This window comes from Chenopodium album, chromosome 4 (genome assembly GCF_948465745.1).
Source record: "Chenopodium album chromosome 4, dcCheAlbu1.1, whole genome shotgun sequence".
Classification (NCBI taxonomy): domain Eukaryota; kingdom Viridiplantae; phylum Streptophyta; class Magnoliopsida; order Caryophyllales; family Amaranthaceae; genus Chenopodium; species Chenopodium album.
In genome coordinates, this window is record NC_137837.1 from 21720702 (window position 1) to 21739033 (window position 18332).

The 18332-nt window shown below is 31.2% G+C and overlaps 1 protein-coding gene across 1 annotated transcript; it reads right to left on the reverse strand.

Annotated features, from left to right (window-relative positions):
- Positions 1 to 8296: 8296 nt before the first annotated feature.
- On the reverse strand, positions 8297 to 16474 carry LOC145629029 (ethylene-responsive transcription factor WRI1-like). Its single transcript, XM_081681500.1, has 7 exons — positions 15931 to 16474; positions 15622 to 15704; positions 15259 to 15267; positions 14833 to 14921; positions 14431 to 14555; positions 14015 to 14091; positions 8297 to 9472 (listed from the first exon to the last, which is right to left on the reverse strand). The coding sequence occupies exons 1-7, from the start codon at positions 16284 to 16286 to the stop codon at positions 8763 to 8765; spliced, it is 1449 nt and encodes a 482-aa protein (XP_081537626.1). The 5' UTR covers positions 16287 to 16474; the 3' UTR covers positions 8297 to 8762.
- Between the last annotated feature and the right edge of the window lie 1858 nt (positions 16475 to 18332).

An 18332-nucleotide genomic window follows, 5' to 3' on the forward strand; every position in this document is an offset into this window, starting at 1 on the left:
GGTATCTAGCCACCTAACGTACCTTGGTCCTTGCTAGCAAAACCACACAAAAAGAATCTCAAGAACCTTAATTCCGAATATCAATCAATAGTTCGCACTTTCAAAGTTCAATCACGAATACACCTTGCAAGTAACATAACCATAAGGTTATCACAACATAAATTCAAATCTAATGTGCATAGAGTATAAAACTCTTTTAAAATAATAATTTAATATAAAATTATAACTTTGAAATAGGTATTTGTATTTTAGAAAACTAACCATAAAAAAGATAAAGGAATAGGATCAAAGATAATTGAATTTTCGTTGGAAAGAATAATAGACATAACTTTCAGAGGTCATAAGTCCTTCAATATAACTCCGAATTGGGTAATTCTTGAGCCTAACCTCAAGAATGTTTTTAGAGGAACAATCTTTTGTGAAACGTCAATACCCCAAAATTGACCAAAAGTGCCCGAAAACTGGATTCAAAGATGAACAGGATGATTTGTGTAAAAAGAAGAGAAGAAAAGTATGAAAAAGTTTAGGGAAAAGAAGAAGAAGAAGAGAGAAGAAGAGAATTAGGTTTTTGGTATGAAAAATATGAGAGGTATGAAGGAGTATTTATAGGGTCATGAATGAGAGAATTATGGTAGGAGAATGTAGGAAGAATTATGGTAAAAAGAATTAAGGAATTACGTGGAGAAATGAATAAGGAAGTATGGAAACTTTAGATATTAAGGTAATTAAAAATAATAGAATTTAGGAAAGCGTGTTTGTCATGAAAATAATATGGCAAAAGAGATTACTTGGGGGATAATCAAAGATGAAATAAATTAGGGAAATAAGATGATCTTTTCTTTGTGAGATGGAAAATAGAAAGTAAGGAAAGTAAGAGATTTTAAGGAGATAATTAAAAATACAATTTACCAAAATAAATCACCCAAAAATCCATCACGGTGACCGAAAATTTGAGCTTTCCTAAGCTCATATTTTCGGACCTCCCTTTAGATATTTAGGAAAATAATTTGCTAGTTTTAAGGAATTAAAAATAATTGTGTAAATAAAATACATTGTATAAAATAATTAATTAAGAAAATATCAATTATTCACTAAAGAAATTCACTAAGAAAATAAGATTTTCTACACTTAGAAAATCCGAAAATCATAATTCGAACCTCCTAAATTAAAATATAATTTTTTATTAGTTAAAATATCCAAAATATATATAAATAATCCAGTTTTTAAAATAAAATAAACGGATAATGAATTATATCCAAAATCCAAAAAAAAATAATTGAGTTTTTTAAATACTTTTGGCGCCAAAATTCAAACATCATTTTGGCTCCAAAATTCAAATAGTAAAATAAATTACTAAAATACACTTTTTAAGAGGATACTAATTAATTAATTAACTAGAAATACGTTTTAAAATTATGGTGTATTATAATGTATTTGCAAATGCATAACAAATATTAAAATATTGAAAAGCACATGGGGTTGAGAGAAAAGAGGAGAGAAATGGATAAGTGGGACCACTTTTAAATGCACCATTAAAAAGCTTATATAATATCATTGACTATGTAGTGACACTATTTTTACATGTGATTGGATTCACTTAATGAATGTGTTATACCACTACACACATACATAGTACCCTTGAATTGTTCAATGGTACTATTTGATCATTTATTTGATCATCATTGATCACCCAATGATACTACTCTAAATTCAGAATATGCATTTACGTGAAATGACCCTTATGCCCCTCGTTATGTATTTACTCATATCTCACTAACCTCCCTTTGGAAGGCCTCGTGGGTAGGAGAGAGATAGAGAGACGGAAATGTCAAAAATAAAAGGTGTTGCAACTAATAAGTAATTTCGAATGTGTAGCAACTAAAAAAGAAACAGAGGAAGTACTCCCTCCGTTTTTTTTTAAATGCATCACTTTGATTTTTGCACTAATCACATACCATGGTTGACTTAATTTTTTCACCTCTATAAAATAAATAAATGTTATTATATAATATATCATTAGATTCGTCATAATATCTACTTTCATAATGTAATTTTGTAATAATTTTTATTAATTAATAATTAAAGATATTAATAGTTAGGGTCTGTTTTCATACGTTAAATTTCAGTTCAGCTCCTAATTTCCTTCTCTTATAAAATATTCATTTCAATTCAGCTCATCTATAAGAACAGACCCTTAAAGATTCATCTCGACAAATATATCGATCAAAGTGATGCCAATAAAATAAAAAATAGGATACAATATAATCCTGTTAATCCGTGATTAAAAAAAAAAAAAAAAAAAAAAAATTGTCGTCTCTGTCAGCCGCCAACCTCATTACGAGTAGAACTCTGGCATCCCACGTGTTGTCCCCTTAAATAACCCACTAATAACTTACTACGTGTAAAGTGGACCCACATTTTTTGTCCTTATTATATACACATGTCATTTTTTACATTGTCTACCCTTTTTTAATTTCTTCTAACCTTATCTTTACACTCAAAAAGGTTAAAAAAAAAATATATTTTTAATTTTTGATTTTGTATTATAATTAACGTCATTTAAATGGTGATGAAATTTTCTAATTATGTTTCATTATTTAGTAAAGAAATCTGAGGTAATAAACTAATGAATGGCTGACTTTTAAAGTTTTCCAAGTAACTTACGGTGTAATTGTATTTTATTTCATGTTTTTTTAATTTTGTATTTGACTTTTTTGTATTATAAAAATATTAAACTTTGGGTTATCTTGACAAGCACTTGGACTTGGGTAGTTCGAGTGATTATATTGTTTAAGGAAATAGATCATCTTTATTGGCTAACACTTCCTCCTTTTCTCAATAAAATATATAAATGCAATCGTTTGACATTTTATAATTTTACATTATACATTTATATATTTTTGGAATAACATTATACATTTTTATATATAATACCTAATATCTAGGTAAAATTTGTTTATGGGTGGTAATTAGAGAGCGGAAAAATAGAATATGGCGAGAAGAGAGAAAAAAATAAATGACAAATTAAAAAGGAAAGAAAATATTTGTTACAAATAATTTGTAATACTGGTAAATGTTTCATCAAATTGAGATAGAAGTAATATTAAGTTTGATGGCAAGTTTTTTTATGTGTTTAATCACGCAATGTGGCTACATTTGTTTGTATTTTTACAGGATTGGAAACAACGTTCTAAATCAAAATCTAACAAAGGTTTCATGGACTGTCTATAAGCCAAATTCTGTCTAAATTATGATTTTTTGTGTGTGTGTGTGTGGGGGGGGGGGGGTTCAATATAAACGATTATTTTTAATCTTTTACGAGCACCAATTATATTGTTAAATTACTGATTATGTGCTTAATATTTGTTGATTGTTTATTGATCTACAACAATTAATTGAAAACTTTTGGTGTATGATTTGTTTGATTCATCAAGTATATTGAAAAGCCCTAGTACTAATTTACATAATTTGCTTAAAATTTCCAATTGATTTATTGAATTCATGTTTAGAGTAGGTGGATAATTAGAGTTTGATTCCATGATTATTAATCTGCACCTTCTATTATTAGTACTAATACTTTAATTATATTGATTGTTTACATGAATCACATATATAAACTCTAGAGTAGATAAAGATTAAAAATTTAACATTTTGAAAACTGATTGAATCTTTCAGTTATTGTTCATTATTTGAATATAGAGCCATATGCCTTATTACATTCGACTACCATTGATAAGTAGATTTTATTTTAGGCTTCAGGATGCATTTTCTTTAGAATTAGAAAATACAATTTTTGTATTTGTGAGTTTTTTTTTTTTTAAGTTGGACTCAATTTCTTCTATTTTAGTTGTTTGGTTGCTATTATGTGATTTTTTAACATAGTAAAACATTCAAAGTGATATTAAAAAAATTTGGGTATTTGAGGATGGATCTAAAATGTAGACACTAAAATGTATCTCCTTAAAGTAAAACTCAATGGCAAAACAACCATCACCGCCTAATTTGGTCTAATTTGCATAACGGATATAAGAATTATTTGAATAATCATTTGTCCTAGCCTATTTGCTAGCCCAATCCATTTATCGGTCCATTATACTATCATGAATCAACACATATTCTTAGGTGCACACTCATGCACCTAGAAATAGGTGTAACAACAACATAATATGAACATTAGCTTTTCAGAAAGTGAACATTAGGTTTCTTCCCTTTATTTTTCTCCTTCATTTTTTTATTTTCTCTCTCCTCAGTTTTTTTTTTTTTTTTAATTTTCCCCCTTTTTTACACTTTTTTGATTGAATTTGTTTCTTACAACATGAAAGTAGTTATTAAGTATGAATTTTTGTGTGAATTACGAATTTGTGCCTTAATTTCGATTGATTAAGGTATATATGAATCTTTGAATTTACAAATTATACTCTATTTTTTCTCCTTCCTTCTTTAATTCCTTTTTCCTCTGTTTTTTTTTTTTTTTGTTTTTTTTTTTTCTATTTTTCTCGTTTTTTCGATTTAACGATAAAATATGTTACTTACAATATGGAATTGGTTGTTTATTTGATTTTTGAATTTATATGAATTGTTTTTTTTTTTTTTTTTTTAGCTTCGATCAATTTCATTTGTGTATGAATTTCATTTGATTTTCTGCATTTTTTTTATCAATGAACATAATTACATAATCATGCAAAATATGAACGTATGCATAGGTTCCCTTAAATGTGAAGATTAGCTTTTCAGAAAGTGAACATAAGCATAAAACATATGAACATATGCATTTAAGAAAGTAAACATAACAATTCAAAATATGAACGTAAGCATTGATTTCCTTAAAGTGAATATAACCATTTATAAGGTGAACATATGCGTAAAAAATATGATCATATGCATTTAAGAGAGAGAAGATATGCATAAACAAACTTAATGAGAACAACAAATATTTACTATGAATATTTACATTATAAACATATAAAATATTATTATGAATATAAGGCATTTTATTATGAACATAAAAAATTGAAGAAATAAAAATAATATGATTATGAAACATATGCATCATAATTCATAAGTATTAAAAATATGAACCTATGAATTCAAAATATGAACATATGCATTGGTTCATTTTTGAATGCGTATGAACATAATTAAGCATTTCAGAAGGTGAACATATACATAAAAAAAATATGAACATATGAATTTAGAAAGTGAATATAAGCATTTCAGAAAGTTTACAAACGGATTCAAAATATGAACATAAACATTCAAAATATAAACATATGCATTTCGAAATGTGAACATAAAATATCCATTTGATTTCACTAATTTTTTTGACAAAATTCCAGTAATAAATTTCGAACAATATTCAAACAAAATTAAGTGATAATCATATAAATTCAAACAAAATTAAGTGAAATTTACATAACATTGCCTTTTTGGGGAGGATCCTTTTGATTTTGCATCTCTTTTCTAATCTCCATTGAAGTTTTTGCAGTTTTTTAGTGAAAGAATGAAATAGAGGAGAGAGAAAGTGAAAAAGAGGAGAGAGAAAATCATATAGAAGAAGAAGATTTTTGAGTTTGGAAATGACGTTATATTTATTAGGTGTGGGTGGGTTTATTGGGTGTGGGTGGGTGTGTATTGCAGTTTTCGTGTTTTTAGTTTTAGGGCTTTTTTTAATTGGGTTGTGTGTATTTAGGCTTTTGAGCTACGTTGTTACACCTATTTAAGGTGCACAAGGGTGCACCTTAGACTAATTGATGAATCAATTGGACACTTACAAAATCAAGCAAAAATTGGCTTATGACTATTGGAGTCCTAAACAAATATAAACTAGATGAAGCCCGTGTGATGCTTGGTTTGAGAGTATTTTTTAAAAATAAAAAATATTTTTCATATTTATGTTATTAAAATTGTTATTATATTAATTTTAAAATATTAGATAAAATTCATAATCTCAAAAGATAATATTTTATATTTAATTAATTTAAACTTTAAAATCTCATTCGTCAATTTTGCTTACATGCCATTTGAATTATTTAATTGTAAAAGAAATTAATAATCTTTTATTTAATTGGTTACAACTTAAATTTATAATCCTACATGGCGAGCTAAGAATATATATACATACACATATATATATATATATATATATATATATATATATATATATATATATTCTTGCCGATACAAAAAAGGTGGGTTGTTATATATACGACGGTTAGAACCTATTTTAGTTGTAAAAAACTTAAAAATGGGTTGCACTCGTTAGAGATTCTTGCTGGAATTCACAAATGGGTGATGCTACTTAAGTTTAAGAGACACCCATTTTTTTTTTTAACATCGTCATTATTTTCTTTGAACCCCTCAACTCAAATACAATTAGCCTCATATAATCATTGTTGTAACTCTGATTACTAAATTATTCATCTGTTATGTGAACGGCGCTACATCATAGAACTAGCCACATATAATGATTTGTGTAACTTTCTAATGTTATAGAGGTCCAAGGACAAAAGAAAAAATCCAAAAGGTATGGAAGTACAAGTACAACTTATAACTATGAAGATCTATTCAGGCCTGGGCATGGGCCTAGTACAATAATAAATTAATTTGACTTTTGACTTTGAACACCATTTGGGCCTTGGCCTGGTCCTAGTCCAGAGACTCACTTCGTCACTTAACCCAAAATTTAAAGTAAACAAATTCAAAACGAGCCAAATCAATCAACCCAATCAATGATGACCGCATGACAACTACCTTAAAAAATGACTTCTGCATAGGAAGGAAAATGTTAGGATTCTTTAAGGAAGGCATCAATAAAACTTCAAATCAATACAATTAATTTATTTAGGAACTCTTTGAGGTTTGTTTGGTTTGATGTAAAATCAGTTTTTTGGTTTGGGTGATACCCTGAGGCCTGAGTTAGTGCATTAATTTCATGATTCAAATCCTTATTTATATTTAATTTTAATAGAATGACATATAATGGCAATAGCTTAGTGGGCTGGTGGCTAATACTATACTTTTATTAAAAGAACCACAACTGAATAGAAAAATCGAAAAGTAGGGTTGAAAAGGTGAAAGAAAAAAGAAATAAGGAGGGAGAAAAATGTGGCTTTCTTATTTTGCAGGGACAAAAATCGATCATTGAGAGAGTAATTATCCACCAATCCACCATTGTAAAAGTTGATTGTAAAAGTTGTTTTTCACCCCTTCACAATTAAAAAATGAAATATGATGATTTTCCAAAAAAATATTTTATATCAGACCAAACACACACTTGGTATTTATGTAGTTTCACCTTGAATTAGTACACGGATCTTAGTTTTAATAAGAGAAACTGATGTATTGAAGCTATCAAACGCTAGTTTATAATCGCATATGTTGTATATTTGATTTTCTCCTATCATCAATGTATTGTCTGTTTCACAAAAATTCGCTAGGTTATATTAGTAATAAGTGAATTTAGGGATAGCCCCTAGGTACCCTAAGCCAACTTCTAGGGTACCATTAAGGTCGAAGAAACCAAAAAAACAAATAGAGTCGATAATGTCATATAACATTGTCTCACAAATGTAAGGATGATGCATATCATGCTCGATATAGCTCTATAAGGATTAATATTACGTTGCCTAAACAATTAAATAAATATATATATAAAAAATAAGGATTACTATTGCGTATGTGCGTTACAATCTTATCCCAACAAGTCACTATTTATTTGGTCCCAAGTTCCGATTCAGTATAGTCCAATTGAAATTGGGCCAAAAATCTTCAAATTTTGTGATTTTTGAAAAGAGAAAGATATTCAATGTACTTTCCCTATCCACTTTCCACCCACACAAAAACAGCTTCCAAAGTTAAATTCAGTTTACCCTGATAATCCATTATCCACCTAATGATCTTGACTTTAGTTTGCTTTTCACAAATAAAAAGAGGTTAAATATATTAGAAAAAACGTGCCTCACATTCACAACATTAGGCTTAATTTCTACATGTATCTGTTTAGAGCATTATTCACAACATTAGGCTTAATTTCTACATGTATCTGTTTAGAGCATTTATAATGAGTACCTACATGTCATCGTTAATCCCCAAGCTATATGTTTTAAACTACAACCTCTACTATAGTAAGCTACATCCTTTTAAACTACATAACTCTATAGTTTGACTTAGCTACAACCAATGAAGCTCCACAATGACTAGCATGTAACTCTATACTATTTTAGAAACTACAAGCAGGTCCTTTTATGCAACCAAATGCTCATACTCCCTCGTCCCATAATATACAAGTAATGTCTATTTCTATTTTCGGTCAAATTTTGCTTATAGATTTTCATTGCAAAAAATATATAAATAGAAGTACATTGTTTTCGACCAAAAAAATAAAGAAGTATATTTTTAAATACGTCTAAATATGTAGTTTTATATAAAATAAAATAGGCACTAATATTATGAAATGGAGTGAATAACTTTTTTTTCTCCCACATACTAAAACAAAACTCAAATTCAAGAAACAAAATTTCGATTTTCCTACAACAGAAGAGTAATGACATGTTTGGAATTCTTCCTATCCATTCATAAGATCTTCAATTCAACAACTAACCTTTTTTTTTTTATAAAAAAAAAAAAAGAAAAGAAAAACTAAAACCAAACAAATTTAAACAAACACAAAGCTAAATCAAGAGCCTGAAAACGAGAAACTAAACTAAAATTTAAAAAGAGGGGGAAAGGAGAAGAAACAGTTCTTAAAATGCATTACGCTCGCGTTACAGCTGACATGAGTCTAAGCTAGTAATCGAAGAAGGAGATGATGGGGAGGACGATGAAAAAGAAAGTGAATTCTCCTCCACCTTAGGCACAATCTCCATTTTCTTGTCTAATTCCTCGGAAGTTTGACAGCCTATGACGTCTGTGCCATCGAAGAAGGTGTCATCTATACTAATCAAATTTCCTTCTCCTTCAAACATCATATCAATATTCTCTTCAAAATTGGTCTGATTGAATAAATCAAGCAGTCCGCCATCTTCATCAAAGGGAATATCCGGAACCAAGAGGGGGTCGTAACCCCCTGTATCCAAGCAAAAGCTCCACGGATTTTCTCTTGCATCGTCAGCACCCTCCATCTCAATCATAGCTGGGTGGTGATCGATGGAGTTAACTAGCTTAGACTCCTCAAGCTGAGATGGAATACTCATTTGTTGATCTTGTTCCTGATGTACAACATCAGCCAAATTTCGCTGTTTTACTGGCACTTCATCTTGTAGCTCTTCTTCCTCTTTCTGTTGCTTTATTTGTTGCTGAAATTTTGGCACTGCAACTTCTGTTTGTTTGGGACTTGGCTCCCCTGATTCAACCTTTGGCATAAGATTCTTCACACGACCGATGTAATTGCTAATATCAAAATTAGTCACTGCATTTGGGCCTCTATACTCTATTGCAGCCAGATCATACGCTGCAGCAGCTTCTTCTTGTGAACCTAAAGTAAATATGATACAAATTTGTGTTAATAGAGGATAGTGAAATTCAACCTATACTCAACTAAGAAGAGTGCAAATTAATATACACATACAGTATATAGTTTTCCTTCTGCTAAAATTATTAAGCAAGCTCCATTACAAAATGGAGATGAGCCAAAGCATTCGCGACAAACAAGCTTTCATTACATAGAGAAATCAAATAGAAATCTCATGTTTATAAATACTGTTTAAACAGAGAATTATATTGCAGTACATGGCCACAGCTAAAAGGTCATTGAATTAGGCTTTGTTCTTTTCTTCTGAAATTATCTTTCTTTACTTATGGAACCTATCGATACTTATTTTAGTTGTACATTGAGACTGTATAGCCTGTAATTGAAATTTATTTCTTCTAAAGCTTTGTTTTAAGAGCTGATAAGATTGATGTCAAGCAAAGCTCTAAAATGGTGGCAGGAGTATACATTCAAATACTATAAAGCCCATATAATCTGTCACAACATTTTAGAAAACTTTAGCCGAGTAGACTAACAAACAGCGAAGTGATGGATATGTCGGGCACTTGGACAGCCTATGGTATCTGAATTTGATACAAGAACTTAGGGCCCCAATAAAAGTAAAAAGAAGCAAGAAGAAACTAGGATACAGCTTCTCATTTAATTAAAAAGAAACAAGGCTTTTCTAAAGGATAATATCAAACCAGGTAGGGATGTATAAATCACAAATCATCATAACAATTTAATAGTTGGCCGGTAAGACAAGATCTAGTCAGAAGGTGAACTCCAAAGATAAGATGTGCATGAAAGCAGACCACATGTGACACATCCAACTAGGTTAATTTAGTTGACCCTAACACATTTTTTCCTAGACCTCCTGAAAAGGGGGAAAAATTACTCAAACTAATATTTAAATTAAAAGAAAAATATACAAAAAAAATTATAGAAAAATTTCTGGAAAAAAAAAAAATAAATGAATAGACAACACCGGCTATTGGTAATGACTATTCGTCTGAAAGAGAAGGCGAAGAAAAAAGTTAGACAAGAAGAACCAAGGATAAGATGGTGGACCCTAAGGGATGCAAAAGCTAAGGTCTTTACAGAAAAGGTAATTGAAGAAGCGGATTGGGATGGAGAGGTGGATCCGGACATGACCTGGTTACGAATGAAGAACTGTTTCCTAAGAGTGGCCAAAGAGGTCTTAGGGGAAGTAAGGGGAAGAACTTCGGTACAGAGAGATACTTCGTGGTGGAATGAAGAGGTGAAAGCAGTAATTAAGCAAAAAAGGGAATGCTATCAAGCCTTAGGAAAATGTAGGAGTGATGAAACCTTTGCAGCGTATAAGGAGGCTAAGAGTAAGGCAAAGGCAGCTGTTCGCCAAGCAAAAGAAAAGGCATATCAGGAGGTTTATGAAAAGCTTGATTCCAAGGAGGGAGAAAGGATCATTTATAAGATGGCAAAGAGAAGACAAGAGGCAAGGAAGGATATTGGCATGGTGAAGTGTGTCAAAGATAAGAACCAAATGGTCCTAGTGCAAGAGGAGGGCATCAAGGACAGGTGGAAGGGGTACTTCGATGAATTATTTAATGGAAGTAATGGAGTTGTGATAGGAGATACCTCTATGAGTGATGAAGAAATCAACATGGAGTATGTGCGAAGGATTAGGAGAGTAGAGGTGGAGATTGCACTGAGGAAGATGAAACCTAAGAAGGCGGTTGGCCCTGATGGGGTACCGATAGAGGTGTGGAGGTGTTTGGGTAAGATTGGTATTGATTGGTTAACAAACCTTTTCAACAAGATATGGACGGCTACAAGGATCCCACAAGATTGGAGGAAGAGCACCTTGGTCCCGGTTTATAAAAACAAAGGAGACGCTCAAGATTGTTCTAACTATCGAGGAATTAAGCTTATGAGCCATACTATGAAGTTGTGGGAAAGGGTGATTGAACAAAGGTTGAGGGCATGCACAAGCATTTCAGATAACCAATTTGGTTTTATGCCTGGGAGATCTACTATGGAGGCAATCCATTTGATAAGACAAATGATGGAGTTTTATAGGGTAAAGAAGAAAGATCTTCATATGGTCTTTATTGATTTAGAGAAGGCATATGACAAGGTGCCAAGAGAGATACTTTGGTGGGCAATGTTGAAGAAAGGTATCCCACGAAGGTATGTAGACCTAGTTAAGGATATGTATCGGGATGTGTCAACAAATGTGAGGACATGCGGAGGGTTGACAAAAGATTTCCCTATTACAATCGGATTGCATCAAGGGTCTGCATTAAGCCCTTTTCTTTTTGCAACGGTTCTAGACGAATTAACTAGACCAATTCAAGATGAGGTTCCATGGTGTATGCTGTTCGCAGATGATATCGTTTTGGTGGATGAGACTAAGGATGGGGTTAATGTCAAGTTGGAGCAATGGAGGCAAAGGTTGGAATCTAGAGGGTTTAAGCTAAGTCGGAGTAAGACTGAATATTTGGTATGTCGTTTTGGCACTCAGAGGGGGACAAGCAATGAAGTGGTGAGTTTGGATGGAAAGGATTTGACCATGAGTGAATGTTTTAAGTACCTAGGGTCGATCATCCAGAAGAATGGTGACATTGATCAAGACGTGACCCACAGGATTAAGTCAGGGTGGCTTAAATGGAGAGCGGCCACGGGAGTGCTATGCGACCGCAGCATTCCCTTAAAGTTGAAGGGAAAATTCTACAGGACTGCCATAAGACCAGTGTTGCTCTATGGTACAGAATGTTGGGCTTCTAAGAAAGAGCATATTAAAAAGATGGAGGTTACGGAAATGCGCATGTTAAGGTGGATGTGTGGAAACACTTTAAGAGATAGAATCAGAAATGAGGTTATTCGCAAGAAAGTAGGTGTGGCGGGCATTGTAGATAAATTAAGGGAAAATCGTCTGCGTTGGTTTGGACATGTAAGACGGAGACCCGAGGGTGCACCGGTGCGAAGAGTGGAAGAGTGGGACCATGGAGGGATTAAACGAGGAAGAGGGAGACCAAAGATGACTTGGTTGGAAGGAGTGAGGAAGGATATGAAGTGCATGGATTTACGTGAGGATGAAGTTTTGGATCGTAAGGGATGGAGGAGAAAGATTTATGTTGATGACTACACGGAATAATCAAATTTGGTTCATGTTAGCCGACCCCACTTTTGGGATTAAGGCTTTGATTGATTGATTGATTGATTGAATAGATAAATAAATAAAATCAGCAAGCAATATAGTTCAATATGAATTATGAAGTCCATACCATTTAAGTGGGGACAAAATTAAGAAAAGATTTTTTTTTTATTTATTAATATTTTTTAAGCATGATATTCCCCAACTACTAACAATACACCTTACCATTTAAGGCAGGAGTTTTGCCAACTCAAATGAAACACGGGTGAGGGGCCAAACAAGCAACAAAAGTCCCTAAAAATAGGTGGAAATATGAGATAATCTCGTCCTACCTTGATGCTCTTCAATACTTGTGTATAAAATAAGATTACGAGCTATTTAACTCCCTAATTACCCAAGAGAGCTTTCTTTCAGCTCAAAAGAATATTACTAAGTTAGAAAAACGAGGTCAAGATTCACAGAAAATTGATCAATTGCATAATGCATGGTTTTTAAGTGATTTCAAATGTTGTAATAGTATTGACCAAAACAAAGTCACAAGATATTCTTTGATGCTTTAATTTGTACATGAAGTTCCCATGTGCACAAGTAGAGTTTTGAGTAAGGGAAGATGGTAGGACAACACTAGCATGCATGGAAGTGGCCCTATATAGTAAACACCCCCCTTATTCCCATAAAAAAGTTCTCTTTTTTCTCCTCTATATACTTTGCTTCCTTAAATTTTTAGTGCTCATCTTAATTTCTCATAAAACTAATTTCTCAACTACTCTAGATCATCCCCTATATAAAGAAAGACAGAATTAAGGGCCTACCGAAAATACCAGTAAATCTCAAATTTATTTTCGTAAGATTGATTCCATTCTTTAATCCTCTTTTTGTTTTCTTTTCTAATCAAATTTGACTTTATTACATATCTTTATAGGTAAAGGTGGGGGTGCATAACTGCATATGTAATAGTCAGGTGTGACGGGGTTTAAGCAAAGAGCAGGAATCTTAGTGGATCATAATTTTCACCAAAACCCTACCTAATTAATTAATCATACTAATAATTTTCTTCATAAAATCAGATCAAGCAACCCATTCCTAAAAGTTATTCACAATATTTGACTCACGTGACGCCATGTGAGTCCGTAGAAGCAATTTTTTAATTAATGGCAGATCTACTAGTACCGTACTCACCCCCTTTCCTTTATATCTTATTGTTTATAGTGGACAGGAATACATACAACATATACTATATATGATGATCACAGAAAGTGACCAAACCAAAAGGGTCAGTCCAAATATTAAGTATCTTTGTCCCTGTGATTATGATAATCACTTTGTCTGACCACGTATCAGCGTGTGTGCTCGTGATCCTAAATCTCATAAAACAAGAGCGAGCACGAGAGAAATAGAGTTCAGGACATTACTGAAAGTGCCTAAGTAGAGGTATTTGTTCCCATAAACGCGCCCAATTCGTGCTTCCCATCGCCCATTATGATGATGCCTACAAAAAAATTAAATGATAAAAAATAATTTTAATAAGACATTCAAAGAATCATAGATGTCACATGACCCATAGAATTAAAGAAAAAACAATGAATGTTCAAACTTTTGACCATCTTTTTACATAAATTCCACCTTCAAAAATACATTCTCATAACAATACAAAAAATCCCAAAAATTCAAGCATTTTGATGGCTTAAAATTATTACAAGAACACAACCTCCAAAATCCAAAAAAGATGACAAATATATTAAAATGGTCAAAAGTTCAGACTACTGTTGTTTATTGTTAACTTGATTCAAAAAACAAAGCACGGCAATAAAACCCATTGAAAATGTACCTAGCCACGCCACGATATTTCGAAACACCCCTCGAAAATCCACTACTTCTCCGTCTCAATGACGCCAAGTACTCTTCCTTAGACGCATTTTGCATGACCTCAACCTCTTCCGTATAATTTTCTATCTACATAAATCAATACATACCACACCATATCGTAAGTCAAATTTATCATTATTATTATTAAATTTTGTAACAACATTAAAGCACGACATTAACATTAACATTGATAGCACGACCCAGCTGTGTGTGTCAAACATACAACAAGTGGAAAGAAAGTGGTGCAAGTCGCAAAATTAGATTAGCAATAAAACACCGCTGCATTTCATTTTGACAAGACTTTGGGTTATAAAAATTATAATATAGTCTTACTTATAATTGCTCACAAACTTAGGTAACTCACTGGAAAATTTAATGTCGTCTCTGGTCCCCAATACTTAAGTGCCGCTAGATCGTACGTCCTAGCTGCATCTACTTCACTATCATATGCTCCTGCATTTAAATAATCACCCCAAAACAAAACAATTTCAATATTGTGACGACATTAACCCCTCGTCTCTAAAAAGTTCTTCGTGTTTTGACTCTTTTCTTGAAAAATCGCCACTTAACAGGAATAATTTTTAGAGACGGACAAGTAAATCATGTTGCATTTTTATAGTGGGGCAATTTCATAAATTAATCAACTTTTTTATCAAACATGCATCCAAAGTCAGCTAACTAGAATGTATAGTTGATTTATTTACAAAATTGCTACTGGGATCATATTTTTGCGGAAAATTGAAAAAAAAAAAAGAAAAAAAGAAAAAAAAACCGAATGATTTGGACTTACCCAAATAAACTTTGAACAAGAAGCGGAAGATGAACGTTGAGTGAGATAGTCAGAAAGACAAAGAAAACGCACGCAGTCAGCAAGTTGGCAGAACAAACTCCAAATAACGTTATACGAATACTCCATAAATAAAAATAAAAAAATTAATGAAATAAAATCAATAATAATAGGACAAAATTTAATTCATTAATTAATTAATAAGTAGGAGTATTACAGTATCATTATCACCAACCATACAGTAATCAAAATATTAATTAACCGAGATTACGGATCTCCATGAGAATACTCACCATTTAATTTTTTTAACAAAATAATAAATTAATATCTTTTTAATTAAATAAAATCGAGATTTTCAGAAATTACCTTGTCTTCCTTTTTTGTTTTGAAGGCTATTCCAAGAACTTTTATCCCATAAATGTGCTTCAAATCTTCCTGTCCATCTATGTCTGCAAATTTCACCCAAAAATTGAACAAAAATTAAAATTAACTCAATTTCCATGACATGCAAATTGATTAATAGACATAAAATTCAAATCAAATTTAATCAGCATTTGATCAACTCTAATTTCTTATTAAATTTTCCACAAATTCACCAAAAAAAAAAAAAAAAAAAATTGACAAGTGGAAATTACAAAAAATGGAAAAATTTCAATATTAATTAAATTAAATTACCTTGTGACACCTCTGTAAATGGAGCTACGACGATTGGTAGAAGGATTGGTACATTTCTCAGTTTTAGGATTAACGGGTGCTCTCTTTCTTCTAGTTCGTTTCGGCTTAGGCGGCTTCTGGTCGTCATCAATTTGAATTTGGTCATTTTTATTTTTATCATCATTATGAATATGATAATCAACTATACAGGAAGACGAAGACGACGACGATGACGAAGACGGAGACGAAGGCGACCCATTAGCGGAGTCAGCAGCATTACTAGAAATTGGATGAGAAACACGACAACGACGACGAGGAAGCGGAAGAGGAGGCGGGGGGTAGGATTGTGAGTGACACCTCTTAGACGACGTCTTCATCTTCCTTCTCCTCGGCTCGCTGCTGTAAAAGAATGAGGGAGTGAAAGAAATAGAGTAATGTATGAATGTGATAAATTAGGAAGAGAAATTTGGTGAAGGAAAAGGGAGGTTTGTTTACCAAAACAAGGTAAGGGTGGATGGGAGAGTGAAGTGAGAGAGAGAAGAAAGATTGTGTAAAACAGACTTTGAGACTTGTTCTTTTCTTTCTCCTGATGTTTCTGCTGAAGGGGTTTTTAGGGGGGTTTTTTAACTATGGTTGAGTTTAGGTTCTTTATTTTTATTTTTATTTTAACTAGAGTGTTGAGTTTTGTAATTAATTTTTAATTTTTAAAATTTAATGTGAGGGGTTTTAGAATTAGGTGTAGTGAAGCCAAACACTTGGCTTAATGGCTCCAAGTTGTTTCAGCCATGCTACCAATCAGGATTTGCTTTATACAGTGTGTAACTTTTGGATCTCTCTTTTAAGCCTTTTATTTTTTTACCCCTTTCCAAAATACAAATCATAAAAAATAATAAATAAAATAAATAAATAAAAAATAAAAAAAATAAAAACGCATAATATTTTGACATATAGGGCCTGTTCTCATTGACTGAACTCAGCTGAACTGAATTGAACTCAGCTGAATATTTTATAAGAGAAGAAAATTAGGAGTTGAACTGAACTGAATTTCAACATATGAGAACAGGCCCGTAGTTTAGGAAGTACTTGTACTTCCTATTAGATTAGGTAAATGAATTGAATATATGCTTCCAAAAATTAAAAAAAGAAAAAAGGTAAATGAATATAAGAAGAAAGTTTTATTAAGGTTCAACTTTAAACTTAGGGTCTGTTTACATTTACTGAATTGAGCTGAATTGAACTGAACTAATTGGAGCTGAATTGAATTGAACTGAGCTAATATGAAACGAATATTTTATGAGAAAGAAAAATTAAGAGTTGAACTGAACTGAAGTGTATATATATATATATATATATATATATATATATATATATATATATATATATATATATATATATATATATTATATATATATTATTGTCTTCCCTAATACATCTTAGTTCCTAAGATTTGAATCATAGTAGTATTTACATGGTAAAAAAAGATCATTTTAAATTTTTAATCATACATTATCATTTTTATATTTGTCATACATTATCATTTTTAATCTAGTAGTATTTACATGCTACATATAAGCATTTAATTTACTCTTGAAAATTGTTTAAATTTAGAAAATCATGACAAAAACACACTAATTACACCGATTTACGCGTGTTTTTGTCATGAATTCCTAATTTTATACATTTTCCAAGAGTAAATTCAATGCTTATATATAGCCCTAAGGGCTATGTATAGCATTACCTTAAAAAATATACGGAGTATAAAATAAGATCTTGCTAAATTTGTATATATTTAAATATTTCAAATTTAAGTCATTAAGTGAGTCCGACTTTGGAAAATGGAAGGAATATACTACGAAGTAGAAGTATAAAATAACACTGTTGTTGGAAATGCATTACGGAGTTATGACCTATTAGTTTGAATGAAACTATAAGTCAACAGTACTTAACTGCTTATGATGCATTTTGTTTCTTTCATATAAATAAATAAACAAATAATAAAATTGGATCAAGGTTTTTAATACTGTATCTTTTGACAATAGTTTTATGTTATTTGCATCAGTCTAACTTCTCTACACCCAAATTTTTAAAAAATAAAAATAAATCATTCCAACTTCCTACCAAATAAAATTTCTCTAAAAGATAACTTTAGCTTCATACAAGTATATAATCAACACAATAATAAGTGCAAGATTATTTCTGAGTCCAAACAAAAAAAAAAAAAAAAAAAAAAAAAAAAAAAAAAAAAAAAAAAAAAAAAAAAAAAAAGTGCAAGATTATTTCAATAAAAATAATGGAGTTTCAACAAAGATTGATATTTTCAGAAAATTGTGAGTTTACACAAAAATTGATACATTTTTTTCATCAGAAAACTTTTTTTTTTTTTTAACTTATTTTATTTTATTTTTTTTATTTTAATTTTTGGG